The sequence below is a fragment of the Terrapene carolina genome, unplaced genomic scaffold, assembly GCF_002925995.2.
Source record: "Terrapene carolina triunguis isolate 2854851 unplaced genomic scaffold, T_m_triunguis-2.0 Scaffold69, whole genome shotgun sequence".
Classification (NCBI taxonomy): Eukaryota; Metazoa; Chordata; order Testudines; family Emydidae; genus Terrapene; species Terrapene triunguis.
Window position 1 is genome coordinate 15,566,220 of NW_020664420.1, and position 21,280 is coordinate 15,587,499.

The window sequence follows — 21,280 nt, forward strand, 5'->3', positions numbered from 1 at the left end:
ACCATGAATTGTTTCATTGTAGAATTAGATGCGATCAGCTTTTGAAAGTTACACATTTTGGGCCTTCTGTTTCCACAGAAGTCAATGGCAAACTGCTACTGTTTCCCATGGGATCAGGTCCATCCGCAGCATAAATGCATTTTAATTTAACATGATAGTGTACATACAATTTTAGATAGTGAGCTAATTCAGAAACTGCACAAGTTGCCCCCAGTGTTTTCCTCTTCCCAACACAAGATACAATACCACTGGTTGCTTCAACATTTTAATTTTCAAATTGAATAAGTCATAGTTGGAGAGATTCACAAAATGGAGAAACAAGAATGTATTAATTGGAAGATATCTTCAAGAACTGTACATCACTTTACCAAATGTATTCTGGAAAGTAGGACCATATGAGATCTATTCTTTCAGCAGAACATACAAACTATTTATCTATCATGAAAGTGGGGGTTTTGTTTGTTTGACCATGTTCCAGCGCCAGAGGTGAAAGAAATAATACTGTGCATTGTTAGAAAGATAATTAACTACAATACAACAATCTGATAAAACATTGGCATTTTCTTCATTAATTTAGTTTAGTCCAAGGCATCTGTAAATACTTACTGGTGTGAGAGAAGAAAGCAGATTAATTGCTGCCTTGTGTTACTCTAGGCTATAGCAAGCGTTCTGCCATTGACTTGTCTTTATCTATGTAGATCAGTTTGGGGCAGTAGTTTCTCCTATCGGTACAGTAAACAAAGCCTTCCCATAATTTAAGTAAATTTATTAAACTATACCATTTATAGTGTATCACATACTTTAGCTATACAAATAGGTGTGGAATGGATCTAATCACACTTTATTGGTATAGCATAGACATCCACATTTATATGATCGTTTAATTTTTAAAGTAACAAAAATATATTGCATAGATTTATTATTTCTCCAAATTCTCAGGCACAATACTAACAAATAGTTTTTCATGACACTGAACTTGACAGCATGTATTGCCTCCTCCAAAGGAGTCAAAGTTACATACATTAAGTACTAGACAATTTCTGCAGGTATTGAGACAAACACATTCTGTAATTAAAAATGAACAGTCCCAATGTCCAGTTTTCATCATGTGCCTTGCAGAAACTTAGAAATACTCTGTAGGAGAGCTACTCAAGAACAGGTTACTATGGATATGTAAACAAAGTAGAGTGAATCCTTTTCTTATTACTAATTTGAGCATCTGTTCCATTTTGTCCCTGAAGCAAATGTTCACATGATAAGCAATGTTAAACAATCTTCAAATCCATCAGACTGAACACTTAGTTAACTTACACAATACTGGTTCAGTAAGAATTGCTGGACTAACAGCAAAACACGTCTGAGGCAACGGCTTGTGAGGAAGTAGGAAACGTGTACACAGAACTTCTAGTTTTCAACACTTACTATGTAAAATATTAACCAGAGTCTCCATTGTGATATTTCTATTAGATTCATGAAACCGCTTATAAAAATAAAAGCATTTGTCAATCTAAATATGCCCTTATTTCAACTGGAGTTTAAGAAATATCAGCAATATTATCTCTTTGTCAGAGAGGTTCCATTAATTACTTTACAAAATTACGGTCAGTCATGAAACTACTATAACCCTAACAATCCCCACACAACTGCTTAAAGGACCTCTACTCTATTAGAATGTATTGTTTTCTCCCATTGTCTCATAAGAGACAAGCCTTTGTTTGCTTGTTCTGCATAGAGAGCCTTTGTTCTACACTCCAGCAGCTACTAGTCAGACTGTTATTAAAGGCCTTTGTCTTTCAGGGTCCACAAATTACCAAGTTATTTCTACAAACTCTTGTGAAATTTAGATCTACAAGCCACTAAATCATTGCCAAACTGAAATCCAAATGACAAATAAAATATTTATAACGATGCTTTTTTCCCCAAATTAGAGGAATGCAATTTTATTTAAAAGAAATCTCATATGTCAGGATGCTTAAATATATTTTTCTGCACAAATCATTGGACATGAAATACTCAGCAGTAGTGACTGGACCTCTATGCCCCAATTCTCCTACCTTGGAAACTTATTGATAAAACAATAGGAATACCATGGTCAAGTCCCAGTATGTACCAGAAACGTTTAAAAGTAAAAAAGATCCACAGATTTCCTTTATACTTGCTCCATTGCTCTAAGGGCTGTTTTTAAACCACAGTATTAATGTTTTAAACAAGAACTTATTTTGTTTAGCAAAAATTCAATAATTTACAATATTGAAGCATTTTAAACACTAGAATTTCTCCCCTTTACAGACTTGTGTAATATTCTGTGCATACATACTGCAGGCATATACACACAAAAGGAACAGATCATCAAAAGAACTTTTTAGCTGCTGCTTCTTGCTGACTCCTAAAAACGAAAAGAAGAAAAAAAAAAAAGCAGGAGATAATGCACAAAGAACTTAGTACATTTCATTACGTGAGAAGGCTACTCATATAAGCAATATTTTTTTTCCAATAAAGCATCAATTACATTGCAAGCATGGCACGATCAGGGACATTAATCAGATTGGCTAACAGAACATTCAACCCAAAATTTAGGTTTTATAAAAAAAATAAAATAAACCCCCCCCAACTCCCTCCACCAAAAACAAAACAAAACAAAAAAAAACATTTTAGAAAACCAAGCCCAATACATAAAAAAAGTGTGAATTAGCGTATTTTGAGAAAGTTTAACTGACATAGTTAAAAAGATTCCTCTGCCATGTTTGAGTTTAACAATGTAGCACTGTGCTAAGGGATATATACATCAAAGAGGAAAGCTGACTGTGCTATTTTAATTTGTCAGCCATGGCAAATCAAGTGTATGTGCAAATATATAATAAAAAATATTTTAAAAATCTAACTTAATAATACAAGTTTGTTTTGAAAACAATGATTAATATGATCATGTCACTTTAACTGTACTTAAAATTAGAACTCCTAAATAAAGATATCTATCAATCAATCTTTTAAAGAGTAACTTACCTATACATGATATAACCGATGAATAACACTGTTTGAACTGCTACAAAAATGAAGAAGTGAGTTGTAGACAGGCATGATGGAAACGGTGGTAATTCTGGACACTTTGGTTTCTCATTTGATGGCTAGAAAGCAAAAATTTGTTAAGATAATGCAGAAAGATGCCAATTGAATTTTTAAGACTGCTATTTTAAAAAACAACAACATTTTCAAAAGAAAGTTGCAAATACATGTTTACAGAAAGAACAGGGGAAAGTGAAGGAGCGTGTGGGTAGGAGACTCAAGATGTTTTAATTTTTATTTTTGTGTATGAGAGCTGAACAGATTGAAGTTACTTGGAGGCTGGGAGTGCGAGGATACATGTTTAGTTAAGCACCCCAGACATAATAATTAAAAAAAATAATTTCTTGCAGGACTCATAAGCCATTTGAGCGCAGCGGTGGTGAAGGGGCCTTGAATTATCTAATCTGGATTGTAGTTGGGAAGTTCCGAATGCCTGAGCTATATGCAAAATAGACACTCTCCATGTTAAAGCACATCAGCATGCTTGGACTTTCCTTGCAGCAATAGGGGCAGCTGGGAGGTCTGCAGATGATGTTATTACTGAAGCACATGCTGAAGCCAGTTACTTATGGTCTTAGAAACTGGTGAAAAGAAAAATAACATGCCATTGTTAGGGGAACACATCAGATTGTGGGACAAAAGGTGCCAACCTTTTCTTTCAGTTTTCCGGAAATTCCAAGCGTTTTTGCTTTGTAAATACAGAAGTTAAAAATATGGGATGGCCAAAAAATATCTGAGATGTATTCATACTCCGAATGCATCTCAGGCCTGTTACTAAAGACAGAACAGGCCTATTATGGATGGAGCTCTGCTAAATACATTAGATGGACAAATAGGAAGTCATTTGAATCAATGTTCCCAGCTTACAAAGAAAACATTGCATCATTCCAAAAAACAAACAAACAAACAAAAAAACCACACACACCACCAAGATTGAGTGATTCCACAGGTTACAAGTTTCAGGCTACTGTATAGGTAAATATTCAAACAACCATATTAAAGCAACTCATATGCAGTATTTGACAGCAATTCCCACACAGTTTCTTACAGCTGGGTTTTTTAAACGATTGCAGCTCTTGCTTTGCAAGTATGATAAAGTAGTGTATGTGCCCCCCATACACATACAGGTACCTTTATAATAAAAAGCGTTTTCTATTATTAAGTATTAGCTATGACAATTGCTGTAGGTCCTCTTCATGCAATTTGAAAAAAAAAATTCTAGTGTAGTCTGAGGAATTATCTTCTAAGTGGTCACACATTTATTTTTGATCAGATTCTGAACAATGTTTGTGTTTGAGTGTGCAATTACTACAACAGCAAACATTGAGAACTGTGCACGCTCAAATGGGCAGTTGTGCATTTAACTGACTATTTACATTAATACAAGATTGGCATGCACATTATAAATGTGATTTCAAGTTAAGGCAGTTAAAAATATCATGCTTTTTATGCCTATCAAAACACTGATCATGCAGTTAAGGCAAAACAGTTTCAGTAGAGCAGCTTAATGAAAGATTAATTGTTCAGTAAATTACATGCTGGCTTTCCCCAACATTTCACTAACAGCCATATGCTGAATTTCCGCAGCCATTCTTTACACTAGTAGTACACAAATTACCATATTTCGCTGTACTAAATGCTCGATGTCCCTCTTTACTATATGAAGATGCTCTTTGATGTCATTGAAGTGCTGAGTTGTTTCATAGAGTCCTCCTGCAGAGCCAGGGTGCTGAACTCCACTGACCAACCTCAGAGTGTCACCCATAGAATTTCTGAAAACAAAAAGACTACTTGTTTCAGCATGGGGGCAGTTCCTGAAAAATTCCCTCTTGCATACATGCTACATTTATAACCTATTAAGATTAGTTTCAATTTAACATCTTACAAACAAAGGTAGGACACTTTTTTTATAGCTTCCATGAATATCTGTGAAGATATGAAGCACTTAGTTTTTCAAAATACCAATTTTTAAACCTGCATTGAGCAGAAGAATCTCAATTTTGTAGAGTGCAACATGTCCCAAAGCTATAGTAAAAGCAAAATCAGCTCTATGGTGAATATTCTTTTGCTAAGCATCTGCTTTGGCTTATTTTTTGATGAAGTCTCAAACAAATGTTTTGAATCTGTGGATCTGACCAAGGCTTTAGGATAAACATGGTATAATGCTATCTTTTAAGGAAACTAAAAGCTGTTCCAAAAAAAAAAAAAAATAATGCAGTCATGTAAGAAATAAAGAAGAGGCTTTAGGGATAAGAAAAGATTTAGGGCCATTCATGTTCCATGATTACCTTTTACATGAGAAACTCATTTCCCCATATACACTGCTGTAATACTTAATACTGTGTTCACATGAATTCATTTTGTTGTTACAACAAATCAAATTAAATCCACAAAAAGTTGAAACTCCATAACTAATATAAACTAATCAATGAAGAAAACATACATGCTCCTCTATCAATATGTTCATATAATTTTTCCCTATTGTGATGCTTTTTTTCAGTTGCAAAGAGGATTAAAGTCTACAGCTAAAACATTTATCATGTGAATGTTAATCCCTTCATTATTAACAGAATAATCAAAATTTATATCTTGGATTTAATTTACTTTAAACTTTACATTTTGTTCAGACAAGACAGCTTGACAACTATCTGTATGTAAAGCCCTAACTCTTCATCCAACGGTCTGTGACTCAACTTCCATCTAAAAACTCAAGTCATTTGGCTTGAATGTTTACCATTGTTGTACTGCAGTTACCAATGCGTATAATTCCACGCACTAGAAAGACTGTTAAACCATTTTTATACATTCTTTAAAATTCAAAATAGGATTACGTTTATTGTAAGAGCTAGAGGTGAAAGCAAAGATCAAGTTTTGCTGCTAGTGTCTGATCATCTATAAACGTAATGGTTAATTTAATTACAATTAATAGTTATAACACAAATTAAAACTTTAAACACCCCCTAACTTTTGCATTAATTACCAGTCACATCATTAAACTAAGCATTTGAATTTCAAGATCAGTCTCTTTATTTTTGGAATTCTGTAAGGGGAAAATGTAAAAAGTATAAGTATCCAAAAGGTAACAGGACAATGCACCATATATATCTACAAGCACTACACCACAAATATACTATTTATGACTGCAGATTCTGTGAGTGGTTTTGATTGTAGTAGTATATGTATTGTTAAACCACAGTTCACTAGAGGTTTCTCCCTCCATTGTGATTGCAGTGAAGTGTATTTAGATCATTTGGTGGGGAGGATTCTTAACTTGATCAGTACTGTATATCCTGGGCTAACACTCATCTCAGTTTTACCCCAGACATAGCCAGTACTGAGTTAATAAGAAGCACTCAAGTTATTTAATTACTAACCATACTGGTATAATATTTAGATATGACTAGCCTAAAAATCTATTTGTTTCTTTCAGTTATTAATATGGAAATATTCTTGTTTTCATGAGCTGACAATTAGATATTTCATCGGTTTCTTGAATTTGGTTACTATCCTTAGTTTCTTTATGAGGCTCAGGGAAAAATCAACCAATACAACATGCTAGACTTTCATTCATTATTAGGTATATTTCTCCTTGGTACAGCTTTTCAAGAATTCTACTTTTCTTCTCTATCAGTCTTCTTAAATGACAAAACCCAGGAATCCCCTTTTCATTTCAGGTTTCTCACAAAAAGACAAAAAAAATAACTTAACATAAGAAGTATCCCGCTCCACATTACTTTCTTTAATAGCTTTTAAACAGAAAGTGAGTTTTAAGAACATAGTTACAGTCTGCTCTTCCTGGTTAAATTTCAAATTTAGAATGGATAATTCCAGGAGATTTACTTCACAGTAAGCAAAATATTGTCAGCCATAAGTTACTGCATGACTTTTGGTATTTGCCAAAAATAAGTTCCCATTCTGAACACAATTCAAAATGTACTATGATAAAAAGAGGGGTTTACCTTTTCCTTCTGCCAGCCACTGCTAACAACACTAGCCAAAGTGGCCCTACAAACAGCTCTCAACCTTTCTGTATTTTTCCTCTTCAACGGTCAAATATAACTAGGCTTGGCAGAATTCGATTTTTTTTTTTTAAACAATTTTGAGAGATAATATCACAGTTGAGGGAAATTATGATCAGGCAAAAGGGGTGACAATTATTTAATGACAGCAGATATTGAAATTCGAACAGTTAAAGCTTTATAGCTATTAAAACACAAATTGTCATCACATGGCAAAATATACAAATATGCTTAAATCAAACTGTAGTAAGTTCTCAAGCAGCATTTCTCACTTAGCCTATATGTAAATTTCGATCATCATTGATGGAAGTGTGTGTGTGTGTGTGTGTGTGTGTGTGTGTGTGTGTGTGTGTGTGTGTGTGTGTGTGTGTGTGTTAAAATTGTCGTTTACAGACATTTACCTATAAAAAAAAATCTAATCCTTCCAAGCCTAAATAAAACTCTGAATGTGACACAAACGTATACATGCTAAGTAAGATTAGTGAACTTTTCATCCAATGTTTTCCCTCCCCCGCAGTTTTCTTTTTATCATCACTATATCAGAAGTCAATTTGTGAAACCAGGCCTTTGTTTGAATTACTTTTACAAGTCTTTTTTCTGGAACAGACTGCATATATTTGAGAAATAATTTTGCTTGTAATCTAAGCCATGCAAGCTATATTCAACAGCTATAGTGACCTCCACCTAATAAACGCTTGTTATAATGAAATCTGTACAAATACAGTAAATTGATTTTTGTAATAATTTCTGTCCATTATATATGGGATGGCTTTACGGGAGCAGGTGTTCTAAGTCTCTGAATCAACCATTGACTTCTAGCACTAAGAATACATGATGGGGTAAGATTAAAAAAAGACAAAATTAACTATGATCCATTTTTGTTATTAAAAGAAAATATTAAGTTCTCTAAATAAATGTGGGCCATGTCAAATTTAAATTACGTTGCTCCTACAAAGACAACATGCTGTTTGTTGCTATTGTCTACACTGGCAAGGATTCTTCTGTAATCAGATGATTAAGAAATCTACAAATCTTGACATGAAAATTACTTTGACAATAAGTCCTTTTCCTCCAGGGATGACCAATAAAGCAGCAGTGGGCTGTTTATTTTTGTTATTTCCTTATCTATAACATAAGACATTTCTTTAATCTAAGCAGAAAATATTAAGATGTTACGCAAATGCATACCTAATAAGTAGTCACTGAAAGGGCAGACTACCAATGTTAACAAGAAAATCTAATTTACTTGCTTGGCATAAGGATTGGTCAAGAATATTAAAATAAAAGCTTTCCTGGAAGAACAAGAGTGAAAATGGAAGTACTCTAATCTTTGTTCTACAAAAAACCTGACCTACTTAGATGAATTACAAGATGTTTCCCTTGAACTATTAATACTGGTAAAATACAATTGTTTATAATTATAGCATAAAGTTGTCTGCAAAATTTTTACAAAAGATAATGAACATTTTAACTTTTGTGAATACAAAGTTAAAGGAATTAAATTATACAACTGTGAACAATTTTGAATACAATGTACAAACATGCCTTTCAGAAAATTCCCAATATTAAAATCCATTCGTTTTATTAATACTTAAGCTACAAGCCACAACCAAAGAACAAAGTGATAATTTATTTTTACAAAAGGTTCAAATAAGAGTAGCTGTGTGCCAATATACAACTGTGAGCAGAGATTTTTAAACATGCATTATTTGGGTCTCTCTCAATCTCGCCTGTTGAAGTGTTCCACTCTATAAATAGTCATTGGAGTAGGGATTTGAACCTGGGTCCCTCATTCCTAGGTAAGTGCCCTAACAGGCTACAGGAGTAATTCTCACTCTCTTTTCCTGGCCCAGAGACAGGAAACAAGTGGCCCAGAGACAACTGTAATTCACGGTAGCAATTCACTGTCATTCATGACATTGCCAGGGCTTTGGAGCTGTGCTCCGGCTCCGCTCCAGCGCCAGGCAAAAACCTGCAGCTCCACCGTGCTCCAGCTCTGGGTTCCGCTCCAAAGCCCTGCATTGAACAGTCACTGGACCAGAGAAAGACAGAATGACTATAGCGCAGGAGTTAGGGCACTCACCTAGGATGTGGGATACTTAAGTTCAAGTCCCTACCCCAATGAGCGTTTTTTAAAAAAAGTAGAACATCTTCAACAGAACAAACAGAGAGATCCATATCAGAATATCCCATAGCCCAATGGCTAGGATGACCACCCCGCCCACCACTCACCCTATGAGGGAGACCAAGTTTTAAATCCCTTCTCCATATCAAGCAGAGGGGCAGAAATAGAACCTCGGCCTCCCAAATCCCAGGTGAGCACCTTACCAACTAGGATAAAGGTTATAAAGAAAGCGGTTGTCCTCCTCTGCCATTTTCTGGATCTAGTCCTCCTTTGCTTTTGACATTTTGTTTTGAAATTTTTGTGTTTTGATTTTTTTGGTTCAGTCCAAACTATTAGTCAAACTCAACACAAATAGTTTTGAGTTGACCAAAACTGTATTTTTCAGCAAATAAACTATTCGCAGAAATATTTTTGCCTTGCTGTACCTCTCTCTCATAGAACTGGAAGGGACCCTGAAAGGTCATTGAGTCCAGCCCCCCCCCTGCCTTCACTAGCAGGACAAAGTACTGATTTTGCCCCAGATCCCTAAGTAGCCCCCTCAAGGACTGAACTCACAACCCTGGGTTTAGCAGGCCAATGCTCAAACCACAGAGCAATAAAGATTAGATACACTTAGAGGGACAAGTCCAACTGATCTAATCATAATAATTTTTGATGTACATACTGAAGAAAAAAACACTTATCTGAATGGTAACTTCTGAACATACAAAAAATATTAAAATTTATGAACTTTTGAACAGTGCTAGTCGATGTCCCTGGAAAGCTAACTTCCTTAACATAACTTGTTTGACACTAACACATATACCGGAAATATTTAATTTCACGTGTTTGCTCCTGGCATGAAAAACACCTATGGCTGGCAGAAAACGCTTTTTTCAGAAGCCAGAATTCACTAATGCAGTGGTTTTCAACCTTTTTTCATTTGTGGGCCCCTAACAAATTTCAAATACAGGTGTGGACCCCTTTGGAAATCTTAAACAGTCTGCATACCCCTAGGGGTCCGCAGACCATAGGTTGAAAGTCACTGCACTAATGTTACGGTCTTCTGAGATAGTTACATTGCTAACAATATCATCTTCTCATGATGAGGTACAAACCTGAGTTCAAAAAAGGATTAGATAAGCTCAGGGAGGATAAGTCCATCAATGGCGATTAGCCATGATAGAGCACGCGTGTCCCTGACTGTTTGTCCCTAAGATCTGGTCGACACTATACACCTCTACGTTGCTCATGAAAAATCCACATCCATGAGCGATGTAGTTATACCAGTGGTCCCCAATCTTTTTCGTCTATGGAGGACGGTGGTGGCGGACGAGCATCCGCCGAAATGCCACCAAAATGCCGCTGACAAGTGGCAACGTCAATAGGCATCATTTCGCCGGCGACGCCTCTGGATGACTGCTTCTTGGCGGCATTTCGGTGGATGCTCGTCCGCTGGCCAGTACGCGGGCGCACTTAGACGCCCTGGCGGGCGCCATGGTTCCCACAGACACTGCGTTGGGGACCCCCGAGTTATATCAACCTAATCCCCCATATAGATAGTGTTATGTCATGGGGACAGCAGTAATCAAAAGTGATACAATATTAATAGTGTGAACAAAAAAAATTCTATTTTTACAATGTCCAGAGCCAAATTCAAGAGGCTATAAGATTGAGAAATATCAGCCAAATTAAAAAGTTGCCTACTTTTCAATAAACAAAATTAGTCTGGATTTTAAGCTACTATGGTACAAACAGTCATTTTAGGTGGTGACAAAAAGATTAGAGAAAAGATAATGTCTTTCAGTTTGTTTACTGTGTGCATTTTATATGCAGGGAAGAAGAGCTTGGTATAATCAAGGAAATGAGACGATTCCATAGGTCCACAAAGGATCTTGCTATGGCCAAGATAATTTGCCTGGGAAGCACAAATGCTATGAAAATATTTTCTATAAAACACTCCTCAAAAGTCACTTTCACTGTTTCCCCTCCACAGTCAGTTTCCCAGTTTGTGTGGCTCCTTTTCCACAATGAAACAGGGAAGAAGTTTTCTCTTTTAAGAACAAAAAACCCAGGAAAATAAGATTGTAAAAACAGAAAAATTGACACCTGGACTCAGAGGCAAGCGCAGTAACCTGAAACCTCTTTTAAAAAATTGACTAGCCTCCCAGCTGATGATGTCCCTTTAACCTCATATTGTCAGAGTAACATCTGAAATCTTAATCCTTCATTTACCTATGTAAGAGAAATGTAAAGAGGCTCACTTAACTACTGTCTGTACATGAAGTTCCCTCTACACTCATGTACACATTTTTCAGATTTCAGTTTGACCTGACCTACACTGGTTTAAATCAGGAAGAATTACAATGAAGTACAAAATGGAGTTAGACCTTTGTAAAACCAGTGTAAGAGAAATTTGAATCAGGTCTTCAACAAGACACTAAGGACACACATTACCTCATTTCATTCACTTGTCTGAGGACCTCCTCTTGAGTTTTCACAATAGTGTCAAGCTCTTGTTGGGAGACCTGAAAAAACAAACCCCCCAAAATGGTCAATGCCAGAGTACAGAGCTATGCATGTAGAAAAGAAGTAAACTGATTACATGTTTGAATTCATGTCAACATATTAACAATGATACACGTTTTGAGTTCACCTGTCCTTGTTGGCCTGGAATACCAGCTCCTCTTTTGGTAATCTCTTCTGTTAATGCAGAGACGTACCTCCTCTGCTCATCGAGAATCATGTCCAACTGCCTATTAAGCTGCTTGATTTCAAGATGAATTCGATTCTGCCCTTCAAAGATTTGTCTCAATTCACGATCACTTACAGTTTCATAGAAATCATCCGCTAACAAAAAATAAATGACTTATTATAGTTCCCCATTTTCAGATAGTCAAATATGTGCATGCATATTCATATGCCATAGAGTTTTATTTCACCTCAGCCCCCAAAAACACCCAGAGGTTATGAGCACACTCATTTTTGTATTTATATTAATACCTGCAGCACCTCAAAACCCCAGCCTAGGATTAGAGCCCCTTTTGTATTAGTCACAGTAAAAAAAAAAAAAAACACACATCAAAAAAACCCCAACCAAAGACAGTCCCTGCTTCAGAAAGCTCAAGCTGCGATTCAGACAATGTGCAAGACAGACAAGGTAATAATATGGACAGACAAGTTTGCGTAAATTAGTAGTCATAGTGGTCTCAGTAGTCACCAGCCTAACCATTGTCAATCAGAAGCGATTTGAAGGAATAATCGTAAAAGTACATTTTAAGGAGAATTTTGAGATAAAGAGGTCTCTTTCCAAATTTTGACAGGAGTTCTTCTCAAGCAATGTGGGAATGGGAGAAAAGCAGTCAATCAAAACCAGCATTCAGTAGCAAAGTAAAAGCTGAAGTCAACTGTGCAATAAAAAAAAAATCTGATTTGAAAGGCAAGGTGGGGCTAAAATGGTAGAGGGTTATAAAGTGAAGACAAGAAGCTTAAGCTTGATACAGTGGGCAAGGGGGAGTCAGTGGAGGAATGCAAAGTGGGGGGCAGGGTGGTCATATGACTTGACAGAACAGATGATCCTAGCAGCAGACCTGGCATAGCTAAAATTTTCTAAACTGGGACCCTAAATCCATATTTAGGTATCTAAATATAAATGACCTGAATTTAAGATCAGCTCACTCACAAATCTCATTTAAGTCACTGGGAGCTATAGGTGTAAGATCCTAAATATGGGTTTAGGAGCCTACTGTTAGGTACTTATATTTTAAATACCATGACGTTAATAATTTGGTAGTCCTATTTGTTAGAGGTATGGTATACAATAGACTTAGGCCATAACTTTCAAATCTAACCCTGAGTTAACATGAGTTACTGGTATTTTTAATATTTCAATGCTAGTTATTTCTGCAGAGTTGAAATTAATGGGACTCAAATATCTACTTGAAGTTACACATATGCTCAAAGGCTTTAGTGAATAGGGATGGACTGTTGAATTAGGGCCTTAACAACCAACACATCACAGACAGAAAGAAGATCCACAGAAAATGTTTGCCTGGCTCCTTACTTTCAGATCAGCAGAAGAGATTAGTTTTCTCAATAATTTTTCAAGAAACAGACAAACTTTTCCCCTGGCCAATTAAAAAACCACCTGTCCACCCATCACCCCACAGGCACACAGACTTCTATTCGCTCCTTCAGTTACAAAGGAACATCATACATGTCTGTTAATATTTCAGCAATCCCTTGGCATAGAGAAGTCCAAAGAACTTCTGGATAAAATAATTGACATAAGGGAGTTGGGGGGAGCTCAGGATTTATGGGACTGGGCCCCAGTTCTAAATACACTGGCACAGCTAATGTAATCGTGAGCATGGATATCATCATCTTCAGGTTTAATAATGTGTTTTCCCTGACAATTAATAATTTGTTTATTTAACTTGCCTGGCTGCCCTTGCATGTCAGGATGATCCTTCTGAAATTCTTCCTTCTTTTTATCCAGTTCTTGTTGAAAATGCTCAAACTCCTCTTGATATTTCTCTTTATCCTTCTCGGGAATTTCTGCATCTGGAATAGGCTTTAAAGCAATTTTTAAAAACAAGGTATTACTAGAAATCCTCAACATTTTCAGTCCTCTTTCCAACAAATCTTATCTCCCAGGGGCTCTCTTGTCAAGATTTGTTCACATTCTGAGGCAAACAAACATGCTTCAACACTCATGCTACTTGCTATAAGTTCTACACTTATGGAAACACATACTTCAGAGTGTAAAGTTGATATTATAAGACACTATACATCCCTATTGTGATTCCTACCATTTTAATTTTTCCTACTGTGTTTGTGGGAATTGTTTTGCAGTTAGAAACATCAGAACTTTCTACTGTGAGAGACAGACAGACATTGTGAACAAATACTACAGTACTAAACAAGAGCTATGCGAAGTAGAAAGTGAAACTGGCCAAGCATTTTCCAGGAAAGAGAAATAGTGAAAAGTAATTTTTTAAAAATTTCACTATTAATATAAATATGACAAAACAAGTATATTTTGTTTTTAAAACTATTCAATTTAATTCAGTGCCCTTTCAAAGTGTCTAGTTTAAGATTTTTCCACATTTTACTATTCAGACATTTTATTGTATTAGTCTCATTTTCCCAAGATAGTAGACTGTATACCCACATCAACATTTTGAAACAGAAAAGAAAAACATGAAATAAGGTGCTTCAGTGCTGACATTTTAATGGACTCCCAGCCACATGCTGAACATATGCACATCTGTAAAATTAATATATTCTAATGCATAAAGATGCTTACTGCTTCTTTCCCAGGCTCAGTCAACTGGAAAGTTAGGAAAGACAGTACATCGTGGTCATCTGGATAAAAAGCAAATACATCAAATTAGTCTGAATATACTAGTATTTAAATTACCACTATTAGTTATGAAATATTTTTTCTAACACATTATAATTTATTATGGAAGTTTCTGATTTACTACAATACAATTCTAGCCTTCTTTTGACTGTTGGGGTTTTGTGGTATGCTATCTCAGTTCTCATTAGTTGGTCATTTGGATTTGTAGCCCAGATGAATGGCATACCAAAGACAGAAGAAGTGAGAAAAGTCTTTTATACAGTACTTTAAAAAGTTACAAGGACATACTAACTAGTGTATTAGATAATTTCCCTTCCACCCGTCTGTTCCCTGCCTGCCCACCCCAACCCAACAAAAACAAAAACTTATATTATATATATATATATACACACACACACACACACACACACACACAAAGAAAGAAGTTGGGAAGTACAGTCAGTCTGGCTTTAAAATGTTCTAATACTCCTTTGTTTTATTTGGGATGAAACTGCCAAGTTGCAAATCTCAAACCTAAACAAATAGATGGTGTTTGTTTTTAAAAAGTTTATCTTTTCAACAATTCCTTTCATATATCCCCTCAAGATTCCCCCCCCCCCCCCCCCCGTGAGCTTAGTACTCATGAATGGTGTTCAGTTAATACTGTTGGAGACTGAAGTCCTCTAAAATTCACCCAGATGCAGAGCGTGGGCAGTGGGACTGCACAGGGAGCAAGGAGTGGAGGTGGCACAGGCAGAGCAGGTGCACAGGGTGGTGTCCTTCTCCATACAGTTAAAGGAGTCTCTGCTCTAGCCACAAATAGGCCAAAGCATAAAAGGTGGTTTGGGGGGAGGTCTTGACCACTGTATCTATATTATGGGGCCAGAAACCACAGTAAAGGAAGACTGAAATAGTAACTGTGCTGTCCACTGGTTGACAACATTCATTCCATTACTCACACAAACCCAGAACTGATCCTTACACAAGGACCAATTATTCAGGCATTGGGCAGTGTTGGCTTCTTGATTTCACATCCATAAAACAGGTGCAGCACAGACAGCACTTGCGCATGCTTTTTTAGACTATCCTGCTTATATGCAGTCCTTATCTGTAGGGACAGTGGATCACCAACAAGGGTTTCAAGTGCTGCTAATTAGGGTGATAGCTTTGCAGCTTGGCTAGTTGTTTAATAGACACTAGAGAGTGATCAGCAAGTCATTTCACACAGGCCAAACAGCTATCATGGCCAGCACAGCCTAGACTCTTACTATCAGCTAGTCACCATCATTCCATACCAACCCCCTTCAGCATCCCGTCATTTACAATTAGCCTCATTCTATCTTAAAATGTCAGTTGCCAAGTAATGATTTACTGAAGCCCTATGCATCACAGCTCATCAACATGGACCTCAAACTTAAATACAGTGAAAAATATTACCTGCAAGTCCCCCTGTTGCTGCAGATATTCCAAAGTACCCTTGCGATGGTAGTACCATATTTTCCACTTTACCACAAAATTCATAGTCTTCTTTATCTGGAGTAAAGCCATTGTTAATCATTACCTAGAAAGAAAGACACCTAGATTACACCTACAAATTTGATGCTCAAAACATGCCAGTTTAATTAGTACAGAACTTGCATAAAGCAAAGTAAAAAGTGCATTAGGTAAGTTAGAAAGAGGCTCTAGAAATAAGGAGTTAGTAAAACCCCTCATAATTTTTGCTATTAAAGTTCTAGTTAGGGAGTATGCAGCAAATGCATTATTTCTTTATTTTATAAAGCTATAAGATTATACATTAGACATACAGGGTATGAAATACAGATCTTTTATGCCCCAAAGGACACCAACAGTGAAAGAAAGCAGTTAGAACTTAATTTTCCAAAGTGTAGCAATGGAAGGAAAAAAAACAAATTCTAATTCAAAGGTAGCTCCCCAGTTCAGTGATATTCAGAGGTCAGTGGTTCAGGAGCCAAATTAGCAATCAACGTTTACCATAGTACTATATATTCATATTTAAACAGTATGACAGGGGAAATTATATATGTTAATTTATATGTTATTCTCACAGCAAAATGACTGACCAAGTATTATTATTTTATCGACCACAATTGGGTAATAGCACAGCAAAAGCATCCTGATTATTAACTATTCTAAATTATTAACCAAATCACACAGTGTTTTAATATCATGCTGCAAAGAGCCACGAGACACATTAAAGAGCCACTTGCAGCTCCTGAGCCTCGGTCTAAGCATCACTGGGGTAATACAAGTAGTTCTATTATCCAGCATGCAAGAGTATTACACAAGTTCTGACAAATGTAATAATTTCCTGTATGCTTTTTGGTGCCACTCAAAGGGTTGGCTTCAATGGACAGCCAAGGATTTGGATGTTAGCTTAGAGACGGCCTCCTTCACCACAAAATGCACTGAGTTGCTTGGGCTAACAGCACTGAGATCTAAAGTACTGGCAACAGCGTCAGGGCCCACTCAGTTAAGGGCTCCAGGAAAGATGCATCTTTTCTAAGGCTTCCTGGTGTTTGCTTTTTGGAGGACATCTTTTACTACTTTTATCCCAAAGCAAAAGAGTTGAACATATTAATTAGCTCATGTAACTACTCTGGAACTTGGTAATTGGGCACATTTTATGGAAGCCCAGAATTAAGGTTAAAAATAGAACAAACATTTATTTCAAAGCTGCCTCATCCTAGTGCCATTTCTCCATCTGGAGTGGGTTCATTCCACCACAAACCTAAAAAGATTTCTTGGACATTTCCTTACATCATAAAAACACCACAAAACTGGACATACCTGCCAAAAGCAGCCTTGGAACGTAGAAGCAAGAATGTTGCAGGTGCATAGCAGAGTTAGGGAAGCTTGCAAAGTGGCTGTCGACACTATACTTTTATCTGATTTCTATCAGTCCCTCATTTTCATAAGTTTTACAGTTCACTTGGCTTTTTTTTTTTTTTTTTAAATAAGAGTTCAAGAAAACTTCATACTTAAAAGCTCCAGAAGTTGAATAATGTACTGTGTTATCTCAAGACTACCAGAGTACTTACAGTTAGTGTTTTTTGGTAATATGTAATCTTTGCTCGGACAGGATAGGGCTTGTTACGAAAATCTCTCTGACAAGATGCCAATGCTTGTGTGGAACCATCACTATGAAAGAAAAGAATCTGCTTACAGAACTACATCTTTACTATGTACTAGCTAGAAAAAAAGGCATGAAAATGTCATTATTTTAGTGGATTACAAATGTCAAGCAAGAACAAAAGCCCTCTGGACAGTTAAATTAAGTTTTGCATTTCCAAAAGGTTTAGGATTGACAGCACTGGAAGTGAAGTGAAGTCCTTTAGCACAGGACACAAGCATGGGCAGAGGAGGCACTACAAGCTTCCCAATGCTACCTTTCCAATGTGCTTCAGTACTGACCCAGAGGGACCACCTCCTGGAGACTCTCTATGCAGACAGCTAACAAGGGTGTCAAATGTGATGTAGACATTTGTCCATCAGGAATATGAATGAGACCACCAATTCATTTCACAGAGGTATGTCAGTTGTCAACTGGTAGCTACTTGTGATCACTGAGAATTTGTGGCATATCTGAATGAGTGATCTACAGGTGAAAAATTCTGTACCTCACCAGTTTATCTGAGCCACCTTGTCACGGTACACTTGGTATTATATTATCACAACATTCACCATGCTATTTTTTAAAAAAAAATTGGCACTCCTGTGCAGCTTCTGCTAAATTCACAACAGTTAAAAAAAAAAATTCAAAGCTATTAAATTATACTGGTTCTCCAACAAAAAAAGCATTTTATAGTTCTACTCAAATTCAAACCCCCATGGAAGAAAACAATCTGTAGGAAAAGTGTATGCTTCTAGGTGATTTCAATCAATGCAGTTATATTATAACACATACACACACTGTCTGGCATGTGCACCTACATAGAACACAACAAAAACTATTTGACATTCTCTTACCAATAAAAATTAAGTGTCTTCAACCTTATTTAAAAAGCCTCCAAACATTTCAGCAATCAATACCACAGGTCTATCACATCCAAATAAAATTAATAGACTTACTTCTGATGGTCATAAAGGAGTTTTCCATTGTTGCCTACAACAATTATTGATGGATTGTTTTTCTGAAAGACAAACCATATGAACAAACAGGGCTTAAAAATTTAAAATGAAGTAATTTTACAAATTAGAAACAGATTCAATATACAATATCATTAACAGCCTTCCCAACAGCATGTTAGTAGGCTATAAAGACAGCCAAAGTCTTAACTCAGATGCAGCTTTGGTGGGAGGGGAGTAGGAAAACTAAATAGTTTGATGACATAGCACTGTGTCAATCAACACAAAGAACGGCAACCTGCTTTTGTTCTATAAAAGATCTGTGGGTGGAAAAAAAGTATGGGAGTTCAGTTATGGACATACTATTTTCATATTTACTATTTATTCTTGTAATTTGATAATTTAAAAATAAAAACTGAAGGTATTAGTTGAAAGATGATCAAATCCAATAAAGATGCAGCATTTCATGCCTAAACACTATAACAGGAGTAGTAGGTGAAGGACTGACCTTCTATTCCACTAGTATCTTTGGAGGATGTTAAACAAAAGCTGCTAAGTTAGACATTTTTAAAGTAGCAGGTTCAGATGACAAGCACCCAAGAGCTTTAAAAGAGCTGGCTGAGGAGCTCGCTGGATCATTAATGTTGATTTGCAATACGTCTTGGAGCACGGGAGAAATTCCAGAAGACTGGAAGAAAGCTAATGATCTGCCAATTTCTTAAAAGGTAATGGGATGACCTGAGTAATTATAGGCCTCTCAGCCTGACATCAATCCTGGGCAACGTAATGAAGTGGCTGATAAAAGACTTGATTAATAAAGAATTAAATTAGGGTAATGTAATTAATGCCAATCAACATGGGTTTATGGAAAATAGGTTCTGTTAAACTAACTCATCTTTTTCCATGAGATCATAAGTTTGGTTGATACGGTCATAGTGTTGACATAATATACTCAGATTTCTGTAAGGCATTTGACTTGGTACAGCATTTTGATTAAAAAACTAGAATATAAAACGAACATGGTACACATTAAATGGATTAAAACTGTGTAGAACTGATGAATGAAATTGTTCAGTTTATTAATGTAACTTCATAGAGTTCAAACACCAAAGGCTGAAGATGCAGACAACAGCCCTAACAAAGTAAGAAGAGTCCACCCTAAAAAGAAAATAACAAAGGTACAATAGAAGGAAGCTCAAAGCCCGGTCCGAGGCTGAAAGTCATGTCTGCAATTGACGGTTGATCAATCACACCGAACCCAGAGGCAGCGTGACACAGCAAGACCTATAGACTCTGGATTCAAACTAAAGCCTACAAAAAGGATGGGTGAGATGGAAGACTTTGGAGGGTAACATTCTGCTGCCAACATGGGAGGGCAGACCCAGCCCTTCCTTGTGCCCGGCTTTCCTGGCCAGTTAGCCGCCACATGCTACGATCCCAAGCCACGAACTCAAGCTATGTTCAGGACTGGTAACTATACAGCAGCTGCATTACATTGTGTGTAGGTATTAGTCATAAATCAAATTGTGTTATCATAATAAATGTGGCATCTTTGTCTTGCCCCCTAAAACGATCCTGTGTAGTTTTGTCTGCATAACAACTGGCTAACTGATAGATCTCAAAATGAATGGGCCTGTTTCCAGCTCTTGGCCCCATGCTATTTAAAATGTTTATCAATGACATGGAAGAAAACAAAATCATCACTGATAAAGTTTGCAAAGGACACAAAAAATTGGGGGAGTGGTAAATAATGACAAGGAAAGGTCACTGATATAGAGCGATCTGGATCACTTGGTAAACTGAGCACAAGCAAGCAATGTGTGTTTTAACATGGCTAAATGTAAATGTATACATCTAGTAACAAAGCGTAGGCCATAATTACATGATGGGGAACTCTATCCTGGGAAGCAATAACTAAAAAAAGATTTGGGGTGCTGGATAATCTGCTGAACATGAGCTCCCAGTGTTAGGCCGCGGCCAAAAGTGCCAATACGATCCTGGGATGCATAAAGAGGGGAATCTCGAGAAGGAGTAGAGAGGTTATTTTACCTCTGAATTTGGCACTGGTGGGACCACTGCTGGAATACTGTACCCAGTTCTGGTGTCCACAATTCAAGAAGGATGTTGATAAATTGGATAGGGTTCAGAGAAGAGCCATGGAAATGGTTAAAGGATTAGAAAACATGCCTTATAATGGTAAGACTCCAGGAGCTCAATCTATTTAGTTTAACACAGAGAATTTTAAGGGGTGACTTGATTACAATCCGTAATTATCTACATGGAGGACAAATATTTAATAATGGGCTCTTCAATCTAGCAGAGAAAGGTATAATTCAATCCAATGTCTGGAAGTTGAGGCTAGACAAATTCAGACTGGAAATAAGACAAATTTTTAACCGTGAGAACAATTAACTATTGGAACAATTTACCAAAGGTAGTGGGGGATTCTCTATCACTGACAATTTTTAAATTAAGATGGGGTGTTTTTCTAAAAGATGTGCTGTAGAAATTATTTTGGGGAAGTTCTATGGCCTGTGTTACACAGGAGGTCGGACTAGATTATCATAATGGTCCCTTCTGGTCTTGGAATCATTCAATCTATGTTGACTTCATTACATTCATAAGAAAAAACACTTACAAATAATTTCTAATAGACTACACATA

General features: G+C 36.6%; 1 protein-coding gene across 1 annotated transcript in view; it reads right to left on the minus strand.

Annotated features, from left to right (window-relative positions):
* Positions 1 to 389: 389 nt before the first annotated feature.
* The window catches only part of LMAN1 (lectin, mannose binding 1), a 29,894-nt gene continuing 9,003 nt past the window's right edge, over positions 390 to 21,280 (minus strand). Inside the window, exons 4-13 of the mRNA XM_024217477.3 lie at positions 18,620 to 18,681; positions 17,590 to 17,689; positions 15,968 to 16,091; positions 14,495 to 14,553; positions 13,627 to 13,759; positions 11,843 to 12,036; positions 11,644 to 11,714; positions 4,682 to 4,835; positions 3,004 to 3,125; positions 390 to 2,386 (exon numbers count right to left, since the gene is read on the minus strand). Coding sequence (XP_024073245.1) covers positions 2,350 to 2,386; positions 3,004 to 3,125; positions 4,682 to 4,835; positions 11,644 to 11,714; positions 11,843 to 12,036; positions 13,627 to 13,759; positions 14,495 to 14,553; positions 15,968 to 16,091; positions 17,590 to 17,689; positions 18,620 to 18,681 — 1,056 coding nt within the window. The 3' untranslated portion in view covers positions 390 to 2,349. The remainder of the gene's footprint in view (positions 2,387 to 3,003; positions 3,126 to 4,681; positions 4,836 to 11,643; positions 11,715 to 11,842; positions 12,037 to 13,626; positions 13,760 to 14,494; positions 14,554 to 15,967; positions 16,092 to 17,589; positions 17,690 to 18,619; positions 18,682 to 21,280) is intronic.